Source organism: Felis catus, chromosome D3 (assembly GCF_018350175.1).
Source record: "Felis catus isolate Fca126 chromosome D3, F.catus_Fca126_mat1.0, whole genome shotgun sequence".
In the NCBI taxonomy this organism is placed as follows: domain Eukaryota; kingdom Metazoa; phylum Chordata; class Mammalia; order Carnivora; family Felidae; genus Felis; species Felis catus.
In genome coordinates, this window is record NC_058379.1 from 27,770,823 (window position 1) to 27,795,870 (window position 25,048).

At 50.0% G+C, this 25,048-nt stretch overlaps 3 protein-coding genes across 23 annotated transcripts in view; 2 read left to right on the plus strand and 1 right to left on the minus strand.

Annotated features, from left to right (window-relative positions):
* Nucleotides 1–9,268, plus strand: part of ARVCF (ARVCF delta catenin family member) — a 60,538-nt gene extending 51,270 nt beyond the window's left edge. For 6 of the 12 annotated variants that reach the window (XM_011287895.4, XM_045042136.1, XM_045042140.1 and 3 more), the window contains 4 exons: nt 241–294; nt 693–778; nt 1,379–1,495; nt 1,947–2,760. In XM_011287895.4, the coding sequence (XP_011286197.1) occupies nt 241–294; nt 693–778; nt 1,379–1,483 (245 nt within the window). In that variant the 3' untranslated portion in view covers nt 1,484–1,495; nt 1,947–2,760. Of the gene's footprint in view, nt 1–240; nt 295–666; nt 1,496–1,946; nt 2,761–8,706 lie in introns of those variants that run through there. The other 6 variants (XM_011287896.3, XM_006938701.3, XR_006588304.1 and 3 more) reach the window with 5 other exon arrangements.
* Nucleotides 3,537–23,647, minus strand: COMT (catechol-O-methyltransferase). Of its 4 annotated transcripts, none has more exons than XM_023241663.2 (6): nt 23,511–23,647; nt 9,268–9,547; nt 8,313–8,506; nt 7,822–7,953; nt 7,424–7,485; nt 3,537–4,412 (listed from the first exon to the last, which is right to left on the minus strand). In XM_023241663.2, the coding sequence occupies exons 2-6, from the start codon at nt 9,545–9,547 to the stop codon at nt 4,169–4,171; spliced, it is 912 nt and encodes a 303-aa protein (XP_023097431.1). In that variant the 5' UTR covers nt 23,511–23,647; the 3' UTR covers nt 3,537–4,168. The 4 variants fall into 4 exon arrangements, with proteins under 4 accessions (XP_023097431.1, XP_023097429.1, XP_023097430.1 ...); XM_023241661.2 differs by having other exon boundaries at nt 7,424–7,548; XM_023241662.2 differs by lacking the exon at nt 23,511–23,647 and adding an exon at nt 23,437–23,455 and having other exon boundaries at nt 7,424–7,548.
* Nucleotides 23,592–25,048, plus strand: part of TXNRD2 (thioredoxin reductase 2) — a 51,602-nt gene continuing 50,145 nt past the window's right edge. For 6 of the 7 annotated variants that reach the window (XM_045042141.1, XM_023241659.2, XM_023241656.2 and 3 more), the window contains exon 1: nt 23,592–23,723. In XM_045042141.1, the coding sequence (XP_044898076.1) occupies nt 23,615–23,723 (109 nt within the window). In that variant the 5' untranslated portion in view covers nt 23,592–23,614. The remainder of the gene's footprint in view (nt 23,724–25,048) is intronic. The other variant, XM_045042142.1, reaches the window with a different exon arrangement.

Genomic DNA, 25,048 nt, shown 5'->3' on the forward strand with positions numbered 1-25,048 from the left:
AAGGCAGGTGAGGGCTAGGTGTGGAGGGAGCTTTCCTGGCTTGCAGCCTCCTACCACCTCTACACCCATGGTGTCCACATTGATGTTAAGCCGGGGTGGTGCTGTCAATGACAGAGGCCTGGCAGAATGGTGCAAAGAAGTTAGTGATGAAGAGTCCCTGAGGCCAGCTGTGCTGGGGGTCTGTCTGTTCTGGTATCCCCACTGCACTGTATCCCCAGCCACCTGGCTTGTGCCTTGCAGATGGTGAGAAACCGGGCAGCCGGGACGTGATCCCCATGGAGGCACTTGGCCCAGGTGAGTGCAGATAATGCAGGGCATCTTATTTTCTGGGGAGGAGGAGGGGAGAGGTGCTGAGATGGGCCAGGTGGTTTTGTCTTGTGTGTTTGGTGCTGGAGAGGTCTTCCAAGGAGGTGCTGGTTGGAAGAGATCTGGTTTAGCGGTGCTGGTGAGGGGGTGGACAGCCAGGGAGGGGTCAGTGCCTAGCTGGGGTCTGGCCTGCCAGCTGCGGGGGACTGGGTGGGGGCTGGTGTGTTCTGAGCCACCATCATGGGAGAGGTCGTGAGAAGACCTGACCTAGTCCTCCCGCACAGTGCTGGGGCAGGGTAGGTGGGCCCCCCTGCATCTGGGCTGAGAGGGAGATCTGCTCCTGTGGTGCCTGCCCCTCAGAGTTCCCCTCATGTCCCCACCCCAAGATGGATACTCTACTGTGGACCGGAGGGAGCGGAGGGCTCGAGGCAGTGACCCTGCGGGGGAGGCCTCTGAGAAGGAACCGTTGAAAGTAAGTGGCTGTGGGCAGGTGCCTAGAGATGTGGCATAGCTAGGGCTTGCCTGCGAGGGGCGCCGGCGAGGTGCTGAGTTTAGGCTGCCCAGTCAGCCTGGGGTGGAGCTCATCTGAAAGGCAGTTGGGCTGGGAGATCAAGCCTGAGGACCGGCCCTCCCGCCTCAGGAACATTACCAGCAGAGTCAGTCTATGGGTACAGGTGACTTGAAGCTCACATGCACTGGGAGAGAGGGGGCACGGGACAGGGACGCTGCCCAGAACAATGCACAGAGCCAGGGGAGTCTGAGCAAGTGTGTCTTCTTCATCTTTCTCTGCCTGTGTGTGTGAGTGGGCAGTGGGTGAGGGCCCACCATGGTCCTGCCTCCATGACAACACCTCCCAGTCCACTCTGTGACAATCCCCTGGCTTTGGGCACAGGCCTGTGTGTGTCCATGTGTCACTCCACATCTATGTGAGCCACACTAGCTCAGCTTCCCCTTCCTGTGCACCCTGTCTCTGGCCTTACCCGCTGAGCGGCCCAGCCCCAACCTGTCAGCACTGACTAACATGCTGTATTCTGCCTCTAACGCCCTCCTGCCCACTGCCCGTCCGCTGCAGCCCGACCCCGGCAGGAAGGCTCCGCCTGGGCCCAGCAGGCCTGCGGTCAGGCTGGTGGACGCCGTGGGGGACGCTAAGCCTCAGCCCGTTGACTCCTGGGTCTAGCTTGCATGCCTGGTACGTTCTCTCGTCTGGTTTTTCATTCAACTGTTTCCCGTCCTCTGGGCAGGGGCTTCTTGTTAATCTCTGCTGGCTGCATGTTCTTTCCCTTCGTGCTCCCTGGTGGGACCCTGACTTCAAACTCATCAGGCTTAAATGCCCATTTTATGGACAGGCTGAGGTCGGAGAGGGACATGCTTCCCTGGGTCTTCAGTCCCAGCCCAGGTCATCAAGGACCCAGAGGAGATAAGGCCAGAGAGCAGGGATGGTTCCCCCACATTTAAATGCCGTAAGCACAGTGCCCCCCCTGGACCAGCAAGTCAGATTGGCCCTGATGCCCAGACTCCTGGGGTCAGCCTGCACCACTCATAGCAGCCGCCTTTATCCACATTTTCATTGGCATAGCCTGTGGAGGGGTCCACCTAGCCACCAGGCCACCCTGCTCAACCTTCCCCCTCTCCCTCCTTAGGGCTCGGGCCCAGCCATTTGTTCTTAGGGATCTGATCTTGGGAAGAAGGGAACTCCAGGGCCGGCCCTCACAGACCCTGCTGTGGAGCTTGGAGCCCCCTGGCGCCAGGGGTTGGCAGCGCCTCTCGCCTGGGAGCCAGGGCCGGACATTCTGGACACACCTCCCTTCCTGCCCCACCTCCTAACTCCTTAGGCTGAGTTAGCTGTTTACTGACATGGTGCTGTGTGTGAGTGAGAGAGAGAAGGCCAGTGGAGCTGCCAGGGTGGGGCCCAGGGAGGTGGCAGGACAAGGCACCGGGCTTTGTTTTGGGGCTGGTGATGGAAAAGAGTGTGCTCTTGTATGTGCAAGGCCCCAGAGGAGTCTAGCAGGGAGGGGGGCTCAGGGAAGGAGTTTAACTCTGGAAGATGGAGGGGATCCACTGGGCTCTGAGTCTCACCCTGCATGGCAGACAGAACACGGGCAGGGGCTGGCCGTGCAGAGAGGCTCTGGAGGCAGTGAGGTGGGTGTCAGGCTGTGCTTGCCCCCACCCTGCCCTCGGATATATGGAGCCCAGTGTGGCAGGAGCCTTCTCTGAGCTCCTGGCCCAGGCCATGGCTGCCAATCCTGTCTGCCGGAGCCCTGAGTCACACCTCTGGGACTGACCTTCGGCAGCAGCGGGGGACTGCTGCCTAGTGCCTGCTGTTTGTGACTTAAAAACAGAAGAAGAACACTGACAAAAAGCATTAAAAACAAAACCAAAATAAGACTGTATTGGTAAACACCTAAATTTTTGTAAGAAAATTTAAAAATTAAAAAAAGCAACAAAGGAACTTTCTATCTTCTATGGCTCACATCTTTTGCTCCTCCCTGATTGTCAGGTGGGAAATGGGTAGAGGTGGTGTCCATAGGGGGCTCAGCTCCTAGGCCCCAGGAGTGTTTCCACACATGAACTCCCAGGCTCCTGTGATCCCCTTTCTACACAGAGGAGAGGGCTTGCTCCTGGGTGGTTAACTGGGACCTGGGTCCCAGGGTGGTGTCCTGGCCAGAGGTTCGTCTACATGCAGGTGGGCTCAGCCAGGATGGGGTGGGGGGGGTGGGGTGGGTAGGGGAATCCCTAAGGAGCCTCTGAGGGAGCCAGAGGGCCAGGGTTGGTTTAGGCAGCTGTGGATTTAGAGAGATGCAAACTAATTCTACTTCATTACTTGCTAGCTGGGCAATCTATAAATGCCAGAGTTGGTCTGAGCCCACTCTTCCATAAACAAGGCCAGGAAGGACTGGGCAAGTTGCTTCTACTCACTGCCACCCAGGGACCCCAAGGGGCCAGGTGCCAGAGACTACACCCTGCACTGTGGTGGGGCCCCATGTCTACCTTTCCCTAGTATCTGCTTGGTCAGAAATGGACACACAGGCTGACCAAGTGCCCTGTTCCAGTTTCCCAGGACAGTCTCCAGATGGGGGCTCACCTCAGCCTACGAACATTCCCATGGGGATGCAACAGGTACCCTCAGCCTGGCCACATGAGCCCCCAGGCCAGCATTAGCATCTAGTGAAGGGGAACACTGGGTGTGGTGCCAGAGTTGATGGCACCACAGGAAAGGAGCAGGGCAGCAGTTAAAAAGAAGCACTGAGTTGATCTCTTTTATTTAAATATTTAGATTTTTAATTTCTCTTTTAGCATCTTTTAAATGTGATACTGACATATAGGATTATTAACACTGAGCTGATGTTAGTAAAGTTGTGTTTCATTCTTTACAAGAAGGTGAAAGAATGCAGGAATCACAAGTGGATAGGAGTTGTTGGGCACAGTGCCATCACTGAGGCATTGCTGCCACCTGGTGATGGCAAACCTGAAGGACAGACTGAGTGCACAGCCCAACAGTTTCCAAATGTTCCCAACTCCCCCCCCCCCCCCACTTCCAATGTCTGCTGAATATGTCAGTGCCTGAGGACCTGTCGATGTAAGAAACCTAATTGATCGAAAATGCTGGTGGGAGTGAGTGACACCATCACAGGCACCACCTGTCCTGATTGGTATTTACAAACGTACTTTCCAGATGTATTGCAGTGATTTTGCATGGTAAGCTGGCTGCACTTAGGGTGGACCAGTGGTGACAGCCCAGAGTCGCCGTGCAGAGGGTCCAGTGTAGGCAGGCTTTGGCCTCACAAGCCTCAAGTGTGCTACATTGAGGACAGACCCCAGAACTGCAAAAGCAGGGTTGGCGGGAGTGCATCTGTTGTGCTTTTCATAACCAGGCTTGGCAAGGGAGCCTGGAGCAGGGTGGGTGGTCAAGGCTGTGCTGGGCCATCCAGGCCCATGTAGACAGCCTTCTCGAGGCCATCCACTGCTGTCGAGTACTCCAGGTACGAGGTGAAGTGTGTGCACTCAAAGCGGCTGCTGTTGCGCACATATGCCAGGAATTCTGGTGTTCCTGGGCAGATAACGTTGTCGGCCAGCAACACTGTCCCCTTCCGTAGCAGGCCACACTCCTGCAGGGGACAGATAGTGGGAAGGGGTGAGGGTGACAGGTGCCCATCAAACCAACGACAAATGGGGAGGTTAGGTGCTCTTGGCCAGGTGGAGGCTCCACACACTGGCCTCTGTCTGGCCTGGAGTTAGCTCCTGGCATGAGGGTCTCCCCACTGCCTTCCATCTCCTCCCTGGCAGCAGCCACTCCAAGAAAGGGCTGTGCTGAGCACAAATCCTGCCTCCAGAATGTGGCTCTGTGAGGGCGAATCTTTTGCTCTTTGTTAGGTCCTGCATCCCCAGCCCCTAAAACAACATGGGGCATGCACAGTGGCTAATAATGCTAGCTGGATGAGTAAATGGAGGAGGCAGTGGAACCAGGATTCAGGCCACAGGACTGATTCAAGGCTAGTGGGGCCCTCAGTCACCCAGTGCCAGGAACACATGGTTCTTCCAGGTGAGATGCCTGGTGCCCAGTGCACGGGCTGCTGTGAACTGTCACTGGAGGTCCTAATGCCTGACGAGGGTGACCCTGGAGGGATGGGGGTGGAGGCAGGGCAGACATCCCCACCAAGAAGCCTGCCTCTTGGGGGTTTGCCCTGGACATCCCCAAACTCTGGCATTTGAACACCCTATCTCTACCAATGCCTGGGCCTGGGCTCTACAGAAGGAAGAAGCAGCAGCTGGACCCAGCCAGGATGGTGAGCTGGGGGTGGGGCTGCCTAGAATATAGGAAACAATAGAAAAAAACTTTGAGAGGAAATGGTTGCCTGTGGAAGAGGGTCAGACCAGGGCAATGGGTCATACCAGTTGCCTTGTCCTAGATTTAACTTTGGAAGCGTGGAGCTTCTTTTTCACACGATCATAAAATTAAAAAAAAAAAAAAAGCAATGCCAAACATCAGAAGCAAAATCAAAGTGACCCCAGGAGTGTCTCAAATTGCTAGCAGGACCACACACAATGGGCATCTCTAAGTGATTTAAAAACATGGGGATTTAACTCTGTACACCTCCAGGGATGTGCCCTAGGACAGAGTCTTACAAGGGTCTCAGTTCTGGTGGTGACCACAGTCACTTTCAGCTTGTAGGCTGTGGGGGAAGCCAAGGGTCCTCTGGCCAGAGTGGAAAACACAGCTGTGAGGTCAGTGAGGCTAGGGACAATCCATGAGCCAGAATTTAAACAGAAAGTACCACTGTGAGGCATGGAGCGTTTTCTCTTCTAAAAAGAAAACTCCCTAGCAATCCTGGCCAGAAAAACCTAAAACAGCTATCCGGGAGAAGGCACCCCGGCCCAGGCCCTAGAAGGGGAGCTGAGGTCTCCGGCGGGAAATGGACAAAGTGAGCCAGGAGTAGGGCTCTGAGCCTCATATGTGGGGTCGAGCTGCTCGGGAGCTGACTTCAGTAGGCACTGCTGGCCCCAGCCGGGACAAGTCATCAGACACTAAAAACCGAGCTGACCATGAAAGAAGGAATGAAAGGAAGAAGCTTTGGACGTGTTTGGAGGGTGCTGGGGCCTACCCATCCTTGAAGAAACTGGTCAGAAGGGAGAGAATGGCAGCACTTACCCCACCTTTCACCACACATCACGCCTCCTGATGGAGGACACAGACCCCCTGGAGAAGCCCACCCCGTCTGAGCAAACCTGTTGTGCTAACCCCTGCTGGGAGGAAACAGCCCTCAGAGGACCAGGTAGCCTGTACTTGAGGTGCTTTTAAACTCTGTGGTTCCTTTTCCACTGGGTGTGTGCCAGGCTTAGTGACTGTCTTGTAACAAAGAGAAGGAGGCAGAAGTGGCAGTGTATGCCTTCAGAGACGGTTATACAAGGCACGATGGCTCCCTTATTGTTCCTTCCGTCTCTGTCACCCATTCCTGGCTGTGGGGAAAGCCAGCCGCCATGTTGTGAGGACACTCAAGCTGCCCTGTGGAGAGCCCGTGTGACATGGCAGTGGGGCCTCCTCAGAGCAGCCAGCAGCCCCAGGCTGACCCAGCATAAACCAAGGGCCCGCAGAGCCCAGCTGCAGGGCTTCGGAATGTGTGTTTAAAAAAGTATTCATTCCCAATTCATGACTTCTTTTCCTTTGAGATAATTACCAGCTTTGAACAAGCAGCACTGAGAAAACTACTAGTTTCCTAGTTTCTAAATGGCAATATTTGCTACTTTTCTATAAATGCAGGCCCTTGTAATTATCACATACACCAAAGCTGCTGAAATCCCTTCCCCAATCCCTGTGCAGGCCCAGCTGGGTTGGCTGCCTGGCCTCTGCCCTCCACACCAGATTTCCAGGTTCACGCCCCTGGCCTGGAGCTGGGCCTCCACCAGGCAGCTGTGCTCCCCACAGCTGCCTGGTTCCTGGGCCTTGGGTCTTCTTGACATCCCTCCACTGACCACCTATCTCAGCCAATGCAGGTGACTGGTCCAACTTCTAGGCCATGGATCCCCTCCCCACTCTCAGCCCTTCCCTGAGGTTTCCAGGTCTCTGCACCACCCTCTCTATAGCCATCTCTCCCCACTATCCCCAACAGGGATCTTTCCTGAGGATAGATCTAACCTTGTTCTCACCTGCTTAAAGCCCCTCATGTCCCCACTCTGTGTGGCATTCAAGGCCCTCCACACATGGCTCTGGCCCACATTCCCAGAACATCCTGTGCCCTCATAGACCCCAGGCCAGGGCTGGTTCCTTCCTGCTGCGTCCAGGCACCTGGCCCTCCATGCCTGCTCCAGAACCACTCACTGTGTGCAAGGTCCTGCCCAGCCTTCAGCCATGCATACCATGCTCATGGTCTCTCTTCCCTGGGCCGAGTGACCAGCCCCTGTGTGAGCTGAGATGGGTTAGCATGACACAGACAACATGGGACCCTTCCATGCTGGCCTCTAGGTGGGGAGGCCGTGGTGGGGCAAAACCTCCCCAGTTCTCAGTGGAGAGCCAAGTAGCCACTAAGTGTGATCTTGACTGCCCAGTTGGGACAGACAAGGTAGCAGTCATCAATATTAAGCTTCGTGGGTCAGCTCATTAATAGCCCATCCAGGGTCCTACCTGGGGATGAGGCAGCCTCCCTGGTCACCACTTTGGGGCTGGCCAAGCAGCAGCGTTAAGGGCTGGTATGGGATGAGGTATGAGGATGGTGAGATAGGGGTGCAGGGGGATGCACAATAAGGAGCCTTTGGGGAAAATGGGCAGGAGATGCCCTGTTAGTGTTCGCCCCTCCCTGCCGCCCCTGCACAGGCTACCTAGCGGGCCTAGCCGAGGCTTTTTGCCCAGAACCACCTTCCTCCCATCTCCACACCACCCCTGGGGCTTCCTCTGGCCCTCCATGCTCTGTGACCTCAGGTGGGCCTGCCCAAATCACCTGTGCCACCAGGGCCACCTGGGGCGGCCCCTGCACCAGCCACCAACACTGAGGCCCATGTGGACCAGGTGGGTGCAGAGCTCACCTCCAGGAGAAGAGTGTCTGGCAGGTACCGGTCCTTCCAGTGGTCAAGGAAGACCATGTCTAGCATGTCCACATCGTATTTCTTCTTCAGCTGGGGGATGATGTCCTGGGATGGCCCGGCCACAACGGTTACCTGGAACGGCACTCTGTTGGTGTCCACACCCAAATGGGACAGGCTACCCTTCCTGGACACTCAAGTGTCCTTACCAGTCTTCTCTGGGGTTCTGGGAAGATAAGTCTCCACTCTACCCCCCCTCCCTCCAAGGACAGCCTGGGAGTTTCCTGCTCTGTGGAGTGGGGTGGCAAGACCTCCCTCACAGAGCTGCTGGGGGTTCCGTGAAGCCTGGCCTAGGAGGTGCCATGAGGCCAGGCACAACAGGATAAATGTGGCCTTGAACTGCATTGGGGCGACCCAAACCCTTCCCCTCCCCCCTTGCACCCGACCCCTGGTGTCTCAGTGTCCACATTTATCACCCTGGGGCAGCAACACACCCTGTCCTGCAGGCCTGCAAAGTCCAGCATCTGCTGGGTGATGGCGGCGTAGTCAGGGTTGAGCTCAATGGTGAGCAGTCGGGCCCCGGGCTCCAGCAGGCGGGCCATGCGCACGGCTGAGTAGCCGCAGTAGGCCCCCAGCTCTAGCAGCACCGATGGGCGCTGCTCCCGCACCACTGCATCCAAGATCTGGCCTGCGGGGCAGATGAGAGGGTGAGCACAGGCAGAGGGAAGTGACCCACTCCTGGTCTTGGACCTGCTCATTCCAAACTGAGCATCAGTCCCTACAGATGCCTGCCTCCCCTGTTCCCCTTGTCCCACTAAACACACTCTCCAAACTCCCAGGGTCCCTCAGGCCTCTGGGTCTCAGCACACTCTGGTCCCTCTCTTTCAGATGATTCTTGGCTGATCCCAACTCGTCCTAAACGAGAGCTGCCCTCTGTAGAAGCCCTCACCCCACCCTGCCCATGAGGGCCCAACTCCCAGGAGTGCAGCACAGCACATGCCTGTGCCCCAGGCTGGAGTCCAAAGGTCAGGAGGGGCCCCTGGTGCCTGCGCTGGGCAGAGTCCAAGGAGCTCTGTACACCCTCATGACCAGCAGGGACAGCCAGGAAACCACTGCCTGCCTTGCACCTTCACCCAGCTCCATCAGACGGCATGCCAGTGTCAGGCCTACCACCAACTGGTAGGTGAGTAGGTAATGGGGCAAGGAAGGGTCCCAGGCAGTTTATCAAACGTCCCTCCTTCCCCACGAGGACAGCGATGTGGGTGTTGGGGTCTCTGCACAGCCTTTGCCCCTGGCCAAGGAAGGTGGGTGATCAGCTCCAGCCTCCAGACAAGCCCCTACCCCAGCATTCAGAAACAGGGTGATAACAGGCCTCTCCTTTACAGGCTGCACTCCTCCATCGGGGATCTCCATTCCCAGGCCTGCTACCTGCAGGCTGGGCTTGCCTACCTTTCTTGTCACCCACATTCATAGCCCACTCCTTCTGTAAACAGTAGGTATCGATGGCCTCCAGCACACTTTGTGGGTCCCCGGCCACCGCATGCTGCAGCACATGACGCAGGATGCGCTGCTCCTTGGTGTCGCCCATGAACAGGTTGTAGAGGGGCTGCAGGACGAACTCATTCCAGCAGATAAGGAGAAAGCCCGAGTAGGAGTGGCACAGCAGCAGCACCAGCAGTACCAGGCCCAATGAGAAGGCTGCCAACAGCAGGGGTGGGGCCTCCAGCATCTGAGAAGGGGTAGGGATAGGGTGGAGTGAGAAAGAGGGGGGAGAAGGGGCAGGGCAGAGAGCCAGGCGGGAGGCAGCGGGCTTCAGTGCCTTGTGGCTAGCCTGGAAGCCCTGCAGCCAGCTCTGGAGCTCAAACCACCCTGGCGTTAACTGCAGACCTGCCCCTCCTGGCTTCCTCACACTCTCCTCAGTTTGGGGGTGCTGCCAGTGCTGATGGGGGCCCAGGGTTCAAGAAGCTAGCTGTGAGTCCCAGTTGCCTGGCTCATCTCAACATCAGGGGAATGCAGACCTTTCTGCCCCCAAACAGCTTCCTGCCCCCAGGGCTGTGCCATCAGGTGCACAGAGTAGGTATGTCTGGCCATCCTGCCTGGGGACCTGCTGATCACAGCTCTCCTCCCTGGGTGCTTTCCCAGACAGCCTGGGTCAGCTGCTGCTCTGACAGAGGTGGGCACAGGGGAGGCTCTGTCCTGTGTGCAGCTCCCTTGGGTGCTCACACCAGGAACAGTTCAGGAGGTTTGTGTGGCCCTTTAAGTGAGTTCTCATGTAAGAACACAGGCGGTCCCCAGGCCAGGCACTCAGGGCATAGACTCACTCACCACTCCTCTCAGGGATGGCCACATGTCATGTGTCTGTCCCAGAATGAAGGCCAGTCCTGCCGCCTATACCATAGGTAAGCGAGACATGCCAGCTCTATCAGACAACTAACGACAAGTGTGGCACAACCTCCCCTGGCAAGCCACCCTTTAGGCAGGTAGCTCGGGACCCAGTCAGGTGGGGCCCTGGAGACACAGACAAGGCTGAGCCACTCAGCCCTGGGTTCCTCATTAGCACAGAGCAGAGTTCAAGATATTCAGGGTAGATGCTGAGATTTCAGGCCAGACCCCTTATAAAATGGTTAAGGACAAAATAAAGAGGAACACGGAAGCCTCTGTTGGGGCCCATGGTTGCCACAGATTATTCACAGGAAAGGCTTGCTGAACCACAGCCACCACCATACAGGACTCTGCACTCCCAGAAGCTCCCATTTGGAAAGGCACATCAGGGAGAGCAGGCAGACTGAGAGCCTCAGTGGGAAGAGCACTTTGAGGAACATTGAGGGCTCCAAACCCCCACACCTTGGACCATGAGGAGACAGTGGTGGCTTGGAGAACAGGGCAGAGGATGAACAGGAAGCTGAGACTCTGCCCCAGGTGAGTGTAGACACCCAGATGCCGGTGGTATAGGCCATGTGGCCTATTTACACAAGGCAGAGTGGATGTATTGGCAACAGGTTGGAGTATGCACATGCAGTGGCCCCGGTTCCTTGGCCCACACTTGCTCTTCTGCTCCCAGTGCTACCCTGACCTTCAGAGCCACTCTCATAGCTGGCTCCTGCCCTCCATGCCGATTGAGGGGTCTGTGTGCTCCTTCTCTGAGCTCAGCAGCAAGACAGATAACATTTGTGCAGAATTCGTTTGCCTTTAGATAAACACCAACAGAAACTGTAGCCTAAAAATGACCAGGGTCCAGATATCTGGGCCCCTTCCCAAAGGCCAGCCCTGCCCACCAGGGCAGCACTTCACTTTTCCATCCTCTGAGAGCAAAAGGCCCCAAAGAGGTAGTGAGAGGTCCCCTGCAGTGTCACCCGGCCAGGGACACCAGGGAGAGTCTCCCTGGTCCTCATCAGCACTGCCCTGCAAGTTATGACAGGATGTGCATCTGTCCCTTATGAAGAGCAGGAGAAATGAATGAACCACTTTGCTTAAGCCATATTTCCCCAGGAAAATAACTATAAATTTGGAAATGACATAGAAGACCAAGAGTGAGTTACAAAGAACACATACAAATCAATGAGAAAAAGATGATCCAAAGAGAAAAAGGGGCCAAGAGGGCAAATACACAGATTACACCAGAAGGCCCAAAGTCCAGAGCAGGTATGGCAAGTCTTGGCACCACAGTGGGGTGCCCCTGCCTGCGGTATGCCCTGGGTCCCACCATGCCAGAAAGTGTGAATCGGGTATTCCGTCTGCCATAGCTCCAGGGGCCACCCTGGGAAAGGGCTCCCGCAGGGCAGCATGCACCATAACCCAGGAGGCAGATGAGGGGACACGGGGTGGGGGGTGGGTACAGTGGATAAGGGCAGAGTTTCTCTTTTCTAGGGGACAGATGACAGGGACCGATGAGGGGAGGCCCATGCAGCCTGAAGGAGCCAGAACTTTCCACTGCTTAGGATTTCCTAACCACACATCTGTGTTTGTTAGCATTCCTATTAATACTCATAGTAGTGTTTGGGTGATGATATAATGTGTCATGTTGTTTTATTCTCTGTATTTAAAAAATATCCAATAAAGGTTGGAAATATATATCAAAAATAAGAAGTAATATTCCACTTAAATAATCAATTACTTGCTGGACCCTGGAGTCATAAACTATAAATTTCAATCTCTATAATACTTGAATTCTGTTAAAAATTTGGCTTTTAAGTCTCTAATCTCTAGGTCTGTCTGTTCATAACTTTGCACAGCACTGTGTTCCTCAGGGCTGACAGGAGGGCACAGGGAGGGGCCACACCTGAAGGGAGGCTCGGCTTTGACCTTGAGTCCTGGTTACCTAACAGACATGCAAACAGAAAGCACAATGATGGGACTTTAAACCACCACAAGGGGAGGAGGGATCATCAGGAGGATAAAGGAAACTCAACCCTGGCCAAAAGGCCAGGGTATGGAAGCCAAATGGCATGCACAGATCCTCTCTGTTTTATGTATGTTCAAACAGGCCATAAAGTAAGTTTTGAAGTGGCTCACTGAGCACAGTTTCATACATGCTTTCTTGACTACATTGAGGGCTGGAGGCAAAACTTCAATGCAGGATCCTGGGATTCCTATCTCTCATGGCTGTTGACCTCAGGGCAGTGGTGGGCAAAGAAAAGCTGCTCATGGGCTTCAGTGTTTCACTGAAGAAGCTTTATAAGGCCTCCATAGATGATACATTTAGTATCATGAGGGCATGAAAGAAATGAAGACATAACAAAAATACATCCCATGTTCATGGACTGCAAGATTTGGTATTGTTAAGATGTCAATACCACCCAAAGTCATCTACAGATACAATGTAATTCCTATCAAAATTCCAGTGGCATTTTTCGCAAGAATAGAAAAATCCATTCGAAAGATCATTTGGAATCTGAATAGCCAAAACAATTGTGAGAAAGAATAAAGTTGGAGGACTCATACTTCCTAATTTCAAACTTATTACAGAGCTACAGTAATTAACACAGTGTGGTACTAGCACAAGATAAACATATAGACTGACAGAACAGAACTGAGGCCAGAAACAGACACTCATCTATAATCAAATTATTTCCTTCTTCCCTTCCCTTCCCTTCCCTTCCCTTCCCTTCCCTTCCCTTCCCTTCCCTTCCCTTTCTTTTCCATTCCTTTCCTTTGTAAGAGAGAGCAAGAGCATGAGTTGGGGAGGGCAGAGGGGGAGGGAGAGAGAATCTTAAGCAGGCTTCAGGCCAAGCACAGAGGCCGATGAAGGGATCAATCTCACAACTGAAAGATCATGACCTTAGTTGAAATCAAGAGTTGGAAGCATAACTGACTGAGCCACTCAGGTGCCATGATCAAATGATTTGGTAACAAGAGTGCCAGGATCACTCAATGGGAAAGAACAGTCTTTCTAACAAATGGTTCTGGGACAAATAAATTCCCCTACAAAAAAATGAAGTTGGACTCTTACCACACACCACATACAAAAATTAACTGAAAATCAATCAAAGACTTGACTTTCAGAGCTAAAACTATAAAAGTCTTAGAAGAAAATATAGGAGTAAATCTTCATGACCATGGATTTGGCAATGGATTCTTAGATATGGCTTCAAAAACACAGGAAACAAAAGAAAAAAAATTGAATTTCATTAAAATTAAAAGCATCAAAGGACACTATCAAGAGAACCAAAGGACAACCCATAGAATGGGAGGAAATATTTGCAAATCATGAATTCCTACAATGCAACAACAAAAAGACAAACAACCCAATTAGAAAATGGACAAAGGTCTTGAATAGACATTTCTCCAAAGATCCACAAATGACCAGTAAGCATATGGAAAGATACCCAACATCATTATTCATGGCAATGCAAATCGAAACCACATGAGATACTACTTCATACTACCCATTGGGATGGCTATTTTCTTTTCTATTGTTTTTTATCTTTTTTTTTTTAAGTTTATTTATTTACTTGGGGAAAGAGACAGAATGTGCACACACAAGCGGGAGAGGGGCAGAGAGGAGAGACAGCATCTCAAGTAGGCTCTGTGCCATCAGAGCTGACCCCGAAACAAGGCTTGAACTCATGAACTGTGAGATCATGATCTGAGCTGCAATCAAGAGTCAGACACTTAACCGACTGTGCCAATCTGGCACCCCAGGAGAGCTATTTAAAAAAAAAAAAAACACAACTTCTTCTTCTTTTTTTTTTTTTTTAACGGAAAATAACAGGAGCACCTCGGTGGTTCAGTCAGTTAAGCGTCCGACTCTTGATTTCAGCTCAGGTCATGATCTCATGGTCCTGGGATTGAGCCCTGTGTCAGGCTCTGCGCTGAGTGTGGAGTCTGCTTGGGATTCTCTCTCTCCCTCCCCCTGCTCCTCTCCCACTTGCATGTGCTCTCTCACTCTCCCTCTAAAAATATATACATATGGGGGCGCCTGGGTGGCTCAGTTGGTTAAGCGTCTGACTTCGGCTCAGGTCATGATCTCACAGTCTGTGAGTTTGAGCCCTCGGAGCTGTCAGCACAGAGCCTGGGGCCAGCTTTGGATACCGTGTACCCCCTCTCTCTGCCCCTTCCCCACTCATGCTCTCTCACTGTGTCTCTCAAAAATAAATGAATGTTAAAAAAAAATTTTTTTAAAGATATGTGTGTGTGTGTGTAAAATAACAAACGTTGGTGAGGATGTGGGAAAACTGGAACACTTGTGCACTGCTGACAGCAATGTAAAATGGTGCAGCTGCTGTGGAAAACAGTTTGGTGGTTCCTCAAAAAGTTAAATATAGAATTACCATATGACCACCTATTCAGCTCCTGGGTACATACGCAAAAGAACCGAAAGCAGGGACTTGAACCGATATTTGCATACCAATATTCATAGAGGCATTATTCAAAACAGCCCATCTATCAACAGACGAATGGATAAACAAAATGTGGTGTGTCCGTACAATGGACTAGTACTTCGTCATTAAAATGAATGAGACAATTATTCATGCTGCTACATGGATGGATGAACCTCGGAAGACATCATGCTATGTAAAAAAAAAAAAAAAAGAAAGAAAAGGATAGACACTGTGTGATTCCACTTCATGAAATAAGTAGAAAAGGCAAATCCATAGAGACAGAACGTAGAATAGAAGCTGCTGGGGGCTGGGGTGGGGGAGGGGGAACTGTTGAATGAGTAAAGGGTTTGTGTTTGGGGGGGATGAAAAAGTTCTGGAAATGGTGACGATGGGTACACAAGATGAATGTAGTTAATACTGCTGAATTGTATAACTGTAGCATTGAAAAGGTTAAAATGGCAAATTTTGACTTCTGTATGTTTTACTACAGTCCAAAGAAAACAGTGGAAGACAAAACCGGCAACCCTGTTTGTGGCCCTCCCTGTTCCAAAAAAGGAATAGGGACGTGCCATTCCCCAGTAAGGAAGCAAGATCCAGAAAAACAACTGTTGCTCTCATCTCCCTGGGGCACCCAGGCACTCAGGAGTCTGTCTCCACCCTCCAGCTGTCTGCCCCCGGGGGGGGGGGGGGGGCGGCGGAGAGTGTAGTGGGTGGGGAGCTGCATAGACACCAGGGAGGGACGCCTGCCTGTACACTCGGGGTCCTTGGAGGCAGGGGAAGGGGTCTTCCTATCACAGCAGAGTCCACTTGCCCTGTGTATTTCCTTCCAACGGGCCTACAGTGTATATGCAGTGTCCCTCTCTTAGACCTCTTTCCCCAGATGTCAAAAATAACACCCACCCCCCAACCTTCCTTATTATGGCCAAGCCATACTTGGCCACTTGCCGCAAGGCCAGCCCTACAGGACAGAGCCCAAGATCCCGTTCTGCCTGGGAACTGGGGAAGTTCTGGCAGCTCATGGGCACTATCAGCAAGCCCCAGCAACTGTGTGGTTTCAGCCCTGCGCCTGGGTACAAGCTGAACACGGACTCCCCATTTCACTCTTCAAAGGTTGGACAGCGCAGAGCCTGATGTGGGGCAAACCATGAGATTATGACCTGAGCCGAAATCAAGAGTCGGGATGCTTAACTGACTGAGCCACCCAGGTGCCCCCTGAAACCCCCTTCTTGCACCCCTGCTGACAATATGCCACCATGGTGCTAATTCTGTCTGCTTCCTTTCCTGTTGGCATGACTTTACTAAGGATAATTTGGAACTTCAATGGCTTCCGTGGGAAACTGCTGATCTCCCCTAGTGGCTCCTCTGAGACCTCTCCCTTCTATCCACTCTTCTCCTCCTTCCTAGCTTACCACCTTTGCTCCCCCTCCAGCAACCTTACATCCTCTGATATGACCCCTGCAAGTCCCTCCCTCCTCCTCCCAGTCCACCCTGCCATACCTTCCCCTTCCCTCCAGCCCCTCAGCTCCCATAGTCACTGGCATGTAGACCCCCTGCCCCACTGGGGGCTCTCAAAGGACTGAGGGCTTGCTGAGTAACTCACTGAGTAACTCACAGGGCTTGCTGAGTAACAAAGTAACTCACTGGGGTTGAAAAAAAAAAAGCAAACTGGAAACAAACATGGCCTCCATAAGATTATATATCAGGGCAAAAAGATCTTAAAGGCCTCCTCCGTGAACACTAGTGAAAAGCTTTAGCCTTCCTATTGAACAGGTAACTAACCTGCTCTATCTGCCAGAAACATAAGGTCCAACTCTTATATAAACTAGTGAGTTTGGTATAATTGTATTCATGCCTGATGCATGGCTAAAAGTTTTAAATGAAAACCATGAGATCTCTATTTGAATCTGTATGTTTAGGGGCGCCTGGGTGGCTCAGTTGGTTAAGCGGCCGACTTCGGCTCAGGTCATGATCTCATGGTCCGTGAGTTCGAGCCCCGCGTCGGGCTCTGTGCTGACAGCTTGGAGCCTGGAGCCTGTTTCCGATTCTGTGTCTCCCTCTCTCTGACCCTCCCCCGTTCATGCTCTGTCTCTCTCTGTCTTAAAAATAAAATAAACGTTAAAAAAAAATAAAAAAAAAATCTGTATGTTTATGTATGTAAGTATGTATGTACGTCCATACATGTGTGTATGTATGTTTGGCATTTCTCTACCTCCAGGTGATATTACCAAATTAATTTATAAAATCCCTTAAAGTAGTTCTATCCTAATTGGCTTAGAGAAAAATAAGTACTTACATAAACTAAATCTTCCCCAAAACTCTCAGAAATATAAGAACCAACTCAACTGTTTCTCAGGTTAACATAATTTGAGTAATCTATGACAGAAGACTGGCTTAATATTGTTCATTTAATGAAACAGGTGTATCTTTAGTGTTATCAATATTAAATGGAATGCAAACATATATATTTTTTTAAGATTTTATTTTTAAGTAATCTCTATATGCAGCATGGGGCTCGAACCCCCAACACCGAGATCAAGAGTCACCAACTGATCCAGTCAGGTGTCTCACAAACATACATTTTTACTCCACTTGGTTTCCTAGTCAAATAAGCTAATATTTTATCTACTCAAGGTTTAGGATTGTACAAATGATAAATCTGATTTTCATCAAACTAAGTCCCTATTCTGACAAACTTTATTTTAACAATTATTGTACTTTATAATATATCTGCCTAGGAGCACCTGGCTGACTCATTTGGTAGAGCATGTGACTCTTGATCTTGGAGTCATGAGTTCAAGCCCCATGCTGGGGACAGAGATTGCTTAAAAAAAAAAAAAAAAATATATATATATATATATATACACATACATACATACAACATATGGCTAAAGTTATATATATATATATACGCACACACACATATATATATATATGTACACACATGGCTAAGACATTACTTTAAAAATATATATATATATATTGCTAAAAATATATATATACATACACACACATATATATGTATCTGCCTAAAAACTGTCTCCAAAATCTTTCTGGTAATTTGTAGCCTTAGAGTTTTGCCAAGTTAGGTTACATAATACATATTCTTTGACTATCTAAATAATTTTTACATAAGATAAAGTGCTGGAACATTCATTACTAATTATAGTTTAAGTTTTATACTCTTGACTTCTTGTTTTTATATGGTACAGAAGGCTAATGATATTTGGGTCTGTTAATAAGTATGTTCTTCTTGCCACGTTAAAAAAATTTGTACTATTCAGAGTATATACCTCTACAGATTACAAAATGGCATATTCATAAAATTTGTTAATCTGTTACAGAATACCAGTGTATGGCTGACAATTCACAATTATCTACTTCCTTGCTTTATCTATAAAATAAATGTTGCAAATGGCTAAAAATTATAATCATATGAAAATAAAACAACCACTAGAAACAATAAGAGTGAAGGGAAACAACTTTGTAAACAAAGAATGTGAGAAAAATAGGATGTGTTTCACATGAAAAGTATGCAAAGAATGTATAATTTGTTTTTGTTAAGGAAAGGATAGTGATTTTGTCCTGGAGTTACATTTTCAAAAGGGGAAAGTATAGGACAAAAACCTGAATGGATATAGAAAGTTGTATAAAATTTGTGGTAAAAAGAATTTTATGTTATGAGATCCAAGCTGGCTAAGATTAAATGGATTCATATATAGTTTTTGAAATGAGCTTTACTATCAATAACATCCTCATGCAAAACTAGAGTTTGGTTTTCTTTCTGCTAAAGCAACAAAACTTCTTGAATCACTGGTCTGCTTTTAATGAGAAATTGTAAAAGGCTTTTCTTTACCCTTTGAGTAATCTTTACCAATCTTTACCTTTTGAGGAAATAAAGATCCTCTATCTTATCAAAATAATTTCCTGTGTTTTGTGTTATTACCATGTTCTTGATTACTTAAGAGAACCTGGTCTTCTCACTATCCAAAGAGCCAAGTTTTGTTTTGGTTTTGGTTTTGTTTTTACAGTCATGTTATCTCCAATATTTACTTTTCGATTCTTTTATTGACACTTTGGTTAAGTAAATAACCAAATATTGTTTCATAGTGACCTGGGATCCTATTTAGTCAAGCATGCAAACCTTTTGACATTTTTGACAACTCTACTTTCCCCAAATCAAATTCTAAGTGATCTTCTTGATTTCAAGCTCGCTTTGGGATTTCCTAGAGGGTCTCTGGAAGATCTCAAAGGATCTGTTCTTTCACCTTGTAAAAAAGACATGTTAAACTAATTAATTTAAAAAAAATTTTTTTTAACATTTATTTATTTTTGAGACAGAGAGAGACAGAGCATGAACGGGGGAGGGGCAGAGAGAGAGGGAGACACGGAATCAGAAGCAGGCTCCAGGCTCTGAGCCATCAGCCCAGAGCCCGACGTGGGGCTCGAACTCACAGACTGCGAGATGGTGACCTGAGTTGAAGTCAGACGCTTAACCGACTGAGCCACCCAGGCGCCCCAAACTAATTAATTTTAATTGACCTGTTGGATTTCCTGAAAGGCACTGTCAGATAAAACATGTGGCTCAACCTTCCAAAAATGATGTTTTTATGAATAGATGTTATTAATATAAGGATGTCAGAAATCATATAAAGTTCCTATAAATTTGCCAGCACCCTCAGAGACCAGGAAATGTCCTGGTATGATATTATCAGTCATAATTCCAGTTAATATGGTATGGATGTTATAGAAATGACCAAGTTTTATTATCAGTTGTGTTTTTTACTTATTTTATTTATTTATTTATTTATTTATTTATTTATTTATTTATTTAAACAATTTTTTTAGAGAGGGGTACCTGGGTGGCTCAGTTGGTTAAGCATCTGACTTCAGCTCAGGTCATGATCTCATAGTTTGTGAGTTCAAGCCCCACATCAGGTTCTGTGCTGACAGCTCAGACAGAGCCTAGAGCCTGCTTCAGATTCTGTGTCTCCCTCTCTCTCTGCCCCTCCCCTGCTCATGCTCTGTCTCTCAAAAATAAACTTAAAAAAAATTTTTTTTTTAATTTTTTTAGAGGGTGGGCACGTGATCAGGGGAGAGGAGAAGTGGGAAGGAGAGAGAAAGAGTCCCAAGGCTCAAGCCCTGAGATAATAATCTGAGCAGAAATCAAGAGTTGGAAGCTCAACTGACTGAGCCACCCAGGTGCCCCAGTGGTGGTGTTTTTACAAGGGATTCTCATCAAATCTTTAACCCCTGGCCATTTAAGTCTTTGTCACCCACAGATAGTTTTTGTTTCGCTCTGCTGCTTCTGCAAAAGCATTTGCGATCAGCTACAGGCCAGAGTGGTTTGTCTTCAACCGGAAGGGACTGTCTCCAAGATCCATGGTAAGGAATATGACAGGTACCTGGGGTACAGACTTCTGATGGCTTTGCTTCAGTAACTCTGAAATGTTATGGGACTGAGTAAGGCTTTCCAGAGCTCTAGTGGAGAAACTGATGGGCTCATGAAACTAACCAAGATCAAGCAGGACAAGCACTAACTACATGGAACAGAATAAACTGATAAAGGATGATTATAATTTTGTATGACTTTAGTCTGGAATATTCTTGGCTCTTTAGTATTCTATTTTCCGGGTTCAAAAAAAACCCACTTTTTTTTTAAGTGTATTTATTCTGAGAGAGAGAGAGAGAGAGAGATTGAGTGCATGGGTGCGTGTGCATGAGCAAGCAGGGGAGGGGTTGAAAGAGGGAGAGAGAGAGACAGAATCCTAAGTAGGCTCCACACAGTCTGCACAGAGCCCAACACAAGGCTGAAACTCACGAACCGTGAGATCATGACCTGAGCTGAAATCAAGAGTCATACACTCTACATTCAGGCAGTTGCCTGAAACACCCAGGCGCCCCTTCTTTTTTCTCTTAAGCTACCCGTGAGTCGTAACACTCCAGCAAGTTAATAGTTTTGTAAACAAAACCAAAGCATTTATCTTTTTCTCCGTTTCTCCAAAAATTGGGAACTATTATTAAGTATTCTTATTTTCATGGCAATATAGTTATTTGCATAGATTCAGTAAGAACCTGTCCTCTTTGTGATAGGACATAACTTGAAAAGGCTGATTATATAACCAAGGAATGTCATATTTGAAAATGACGCGTGGCATCAGACATGACCAGACAGTTTTGAGAACTATAGTTGATTTTACAAGGAGGCAGTGCTTACAAAGCCCTCTTGAAAAAACCAGGCTTGTACTTGGCTTACAGAAGATCCTAGCCTTACTCCCAAGGTGAGTAAGGAACATCCCTTCCTGGCAGACCCAGGAACCCTAAGGTATTTGGGGTACCTTGAGTAGAGAGGAACTCACCCAAATCTACAGGTGAACTGATAGTGAGTTCTTGTTTTGGCTTCCTAGCCTTGAAAGGCTTTTAAAATTCCAATCTGAGATGCCCCATAAAAAGTTCCACAAAGCAAACTTAACAAGGCCTATGTGGTCAATTGCCATTTTTGCTGCACTTATGTAAATAATCAGGCCAAATTTAACAAGACCAGAATGATTTTGTAAACAAAAATAATCTTTGTGTGATTATCTTTGATCAAAAAGGGAAGTGGCTGCAGAGGGAAATGTTATATCTCAATGGAAAAGAATAATACAAACCTATGGGTTATCAGATTCTAATCCTGTTTATTGTGTTTGAGGTTTTACTATACTACCTATGAACTGAACTGCATTCTTCCATCTTACATATTTTGTCAGCCCTTACCCAACCCTCAGCTCTTCTAGATTCCTTCAGCATCTCACTACAATTCTCCAAATTGATGTTTCCAATTTTTCTCCCTTCCCTCCTGACTTGGCATCACTGAGAACTAAAACCTGACTGCCCAGACCCTTCCTGGGACTCCAGTTGTCCTGTTGCTGCCCTTTTTCCTCCAGGATCTGAAAGAGTCCCGCATGCTGAAGCATGAAGACAATTTGATATAACTCTCAAAGAGCTCATCACACAACAAATCATGTGTGTGCACCTTCATTCCTGTAGCTGCAGCTGCATGGGCCACTCAGAAGTCCATGGGAATTCCCACATCTTCCATGCTCTGCTTGGAGAAATAATCTTGACTGTGACACTGATGTCTATACTATATGACCATAAACACTCAAAACTGCAAACTGGGAAATCCACCGGATTTCCACAATGGTCCTCACTCCACAACCTAGAGATGTTAGGGGTCAATGTCTAAACTCTTCCCAACTGGCCATCTGTGGGACTCAAAAATCAGGTTTACGGTCAGTTCCAACCCTTAATCTTTGCTTTTCTTTCTGTTCCCATAGAAATGCCCCTCATTAAATGCCTGATCACTGGCACCATCCAGCAAGTATCCTCTACTAGCAAGTTCCAACAGATGGTTCAACAAAAGATGATCAAATGGAAATGGGCTTATATTATTCAGCAGAAAGAACATCTCTTCTTTCCTCTAACAAGAGGGAGAGACCTGCCAAAGACTCTTTCCTTGACCAAACTCTATCCAGGCTCCTCTGAGCCTTCTTCTCAACTAGGCCTCAACCTTGGCCTATAAAGACTTGAACAAACACTAAATAGCATCTAACAGCTCAAAGTTGCATCCTTAGCATGACCTTAGCCCCCTTAAGGTGCATGCCAGAGAAAACTCCAGGCTTCCCAAAGAAGTGACTGTTCCAGCAAACACCTGAGGATAGGGCTCCATCTCCAAGTCGCTGTGGGAGCTTTCATAAGCATGACTTAGCACATCCAAATGGGTGTTACACAGACCAGCTTCCTCTTCCCACTTTTTGTAACTTCTCACTTCCCTGACTCACTCCTGCCATCCCCCTCCCCCACTCATTCACTCTTCCTTTGAAAGGCCCAGTGCCTCTGAACAAATCTGAATGGAGCTCAGCTCTTTCCCCTACTGTGGGTAGTTACTGAATAAAATCTGTCCTTACTGCTGTAACTAGTGACCAGCTGTGTTCGTCTATGGCACTCCTCTCCCCACTAGGCCCGACACTGCTCCTCAGAGCACCTCTGGGAGTTGGGAGGCAGCAGGCAGTAGGAGGCCAGGGAAGCTCAGTCCCAGGCAATTGGTCAAGAAAAGTCCCTGACTTTAAAAACTGAAAGGCTGGTATAACAGGTCCATTCTGGAGTGACTTCCTCTTTCTCAACATTCTCACATGGGGATGGGGCCACACCACCCTCACCTGGCCCTTGCTGGAGTGTTGGGCTCCAGTCATTTCTTTTCCCTCATGGCAGCCATTTCCCTGAAAGGAAAAGCCTGGAGGTACCCCAGGGGTCAGCCCATCAGGCCTCCAGGGGGAAACTTGTCACTGAGCTCCTCCAGGCCTTGACACCCACAATTCTCCCACTCCCAAGCGTCTGATCCCAGCTCAAAGATCAAGTGTGACCTCTGCAAGCCCATCAAGTCAAAGCACTCCCCCCGGGAGATAGCCCCATCTTGAGGTCTAGATCCCTATAGAAGGCGGGATCCCCTATCCTTGTCTAGAACCCTATCCCCAAGTCGGATCTTCCCGTTCCAACACAGATCTGCTACTCCCTCAACCCAGTCTGGTATCACAGCCCCTTCCGTCCAGAGATTCCCACCCAAGGTCGGATCCTTTCTCACAGGCATCCTAATTTCCCACCCCGCATCCGGAGTTCCTCACCCCAGAACAGACCCCAGATCAGATGCACCCCAGGTCCGGAGACCCCCCCACCGCAGATGAGGTTCGCCCCAGGTCGAAGAAGAGACCCCCTCCCCACCTCAGATCAGATCCACCAGAGGTCCGGAGACCCCACCCACCCCATGTCAGATCTGTCCCGGGTCCGTAGAACCCCACCCAAGGCCGGATCCCCGCGGTCCGCCAGCTCACTCACTTCTCCTTCGGCGGCAGCGGCGTCCTTGGCCAGGCGGACCCGCCCCGGGCCGGCGCAGGCAGCGCCGCGGACAGCCCCGGGCGCCCGAGAGGCCCCGCGTGGCTATGGCGGTGATGGCGATGGCGGCTGCGCTGCGGGGACCCGGCGGGCGCTTCCGGTGGCGGACACAGGCCACGGCGGGCGGGGTGCGGGGCTCGGCACGGGGAGCCGCAGGTAGGGCGGGGCGGGCTCTCTGCGCCGGGCGGGGGTCGTCCAGGAGGGGGGCGTCCTCTAGGGTTTGCCCACGTGGGGGTGTCCCCGCGGGCAGCATTTTGGGCTGGGACAGGAGTCTGCAGGCTTCCAGGCTCTCCAATCCCCCTTCCAGATGGGGAAACAGCTGCGGGACGCCGCTGGAGTTCTGCTGGGTGAAATGATCTGTGCTTGCAGCCCCACCCCCAGCCAAGTATATAGTCCTGGTGATTATGGTGGTTGTGACTCACCTCCTGAGGTTACCAGGCGCCATCACCTGCACACCCTATTAGTCAGACTTGGCCACCTCCTCCCTGAGTCCCTAGTGGCCACACACAGCAGGTGCTCAGTATTTGCACTGTTTAGAATCATTGACGGGAGACTTCCAAACTGATGGGCTCACTGCTTACAGTGCTGTGCAGGTGCCCTGGGGAGGAGACAATCCCTGGCCAGTCCTCCTGGAGCCCCCAAGGATCATTAACCAAACCAGGTTATTAACCGTACACCAGACATAAGGGATGGCCCCAGGCTCCAGAGTAGGGGCTGCGTGCTGGGGCTTACAGGAGGGTTGGCACCCAGCCTGCAGGTCAGGGTCCCCAGAGCAGGCCACAGTGCCACCACATCTGCCATGGTGGCATGGCCAGTCCCACATGTGGTGACATCTCCCCACCTCATGCCTGCACAGTGACCGACTCCTAGATCTTGTCCCTGGATGACTCCCCATGGGGAACCAGCATTGAGGGGCCTGTGAAAGGAAGGGATGAGGCCTCCTTCAGAGGTGGTGGCTGTGGGAGGAAGAGCAGCAGGGTGCTTGCCAGCAGTGGAATGAAGCTGACAGCATGTGTAGATGGGCAAAGTTGTGTGGCCTTAGGGAGCCTAGGGGATCAAGTGGCCCTGCAGAGGCCTGGGAGGTGGGGAGATGGAGTTGCTCTTAGAGTGGCTTTGCTGACCCCTGGGACTTTGGCCAGGATACCCCATCTTTGAAAGACTCCTTGCTGCATGAGTAAGGTGGGATGTTCATGAGGATTAAACGCAGCTGTGCAGTGGGGCCCTCACCCCACTTGGTGAGAGTAAAAGATGCATAAATAGAAGCTGCTGCTGCTGCTGCCACGAGCCCAGGGCCCTTCTGGCCACTGTAACCTTGGCCTTAGGGCAGAATGGGGTGGCCTTGGAGTGGAGTTTTTTGTTTCTACCTGGGCAACACAAAGGATTCTGCCTCCATGACCCTTGGGCAGCAAGGGGAAGGAAGCCCCAAACCTAGAGCTTAGCTGCAGTGATGAGGAGCTGACAGGACCTGGGCACAGTGCCAA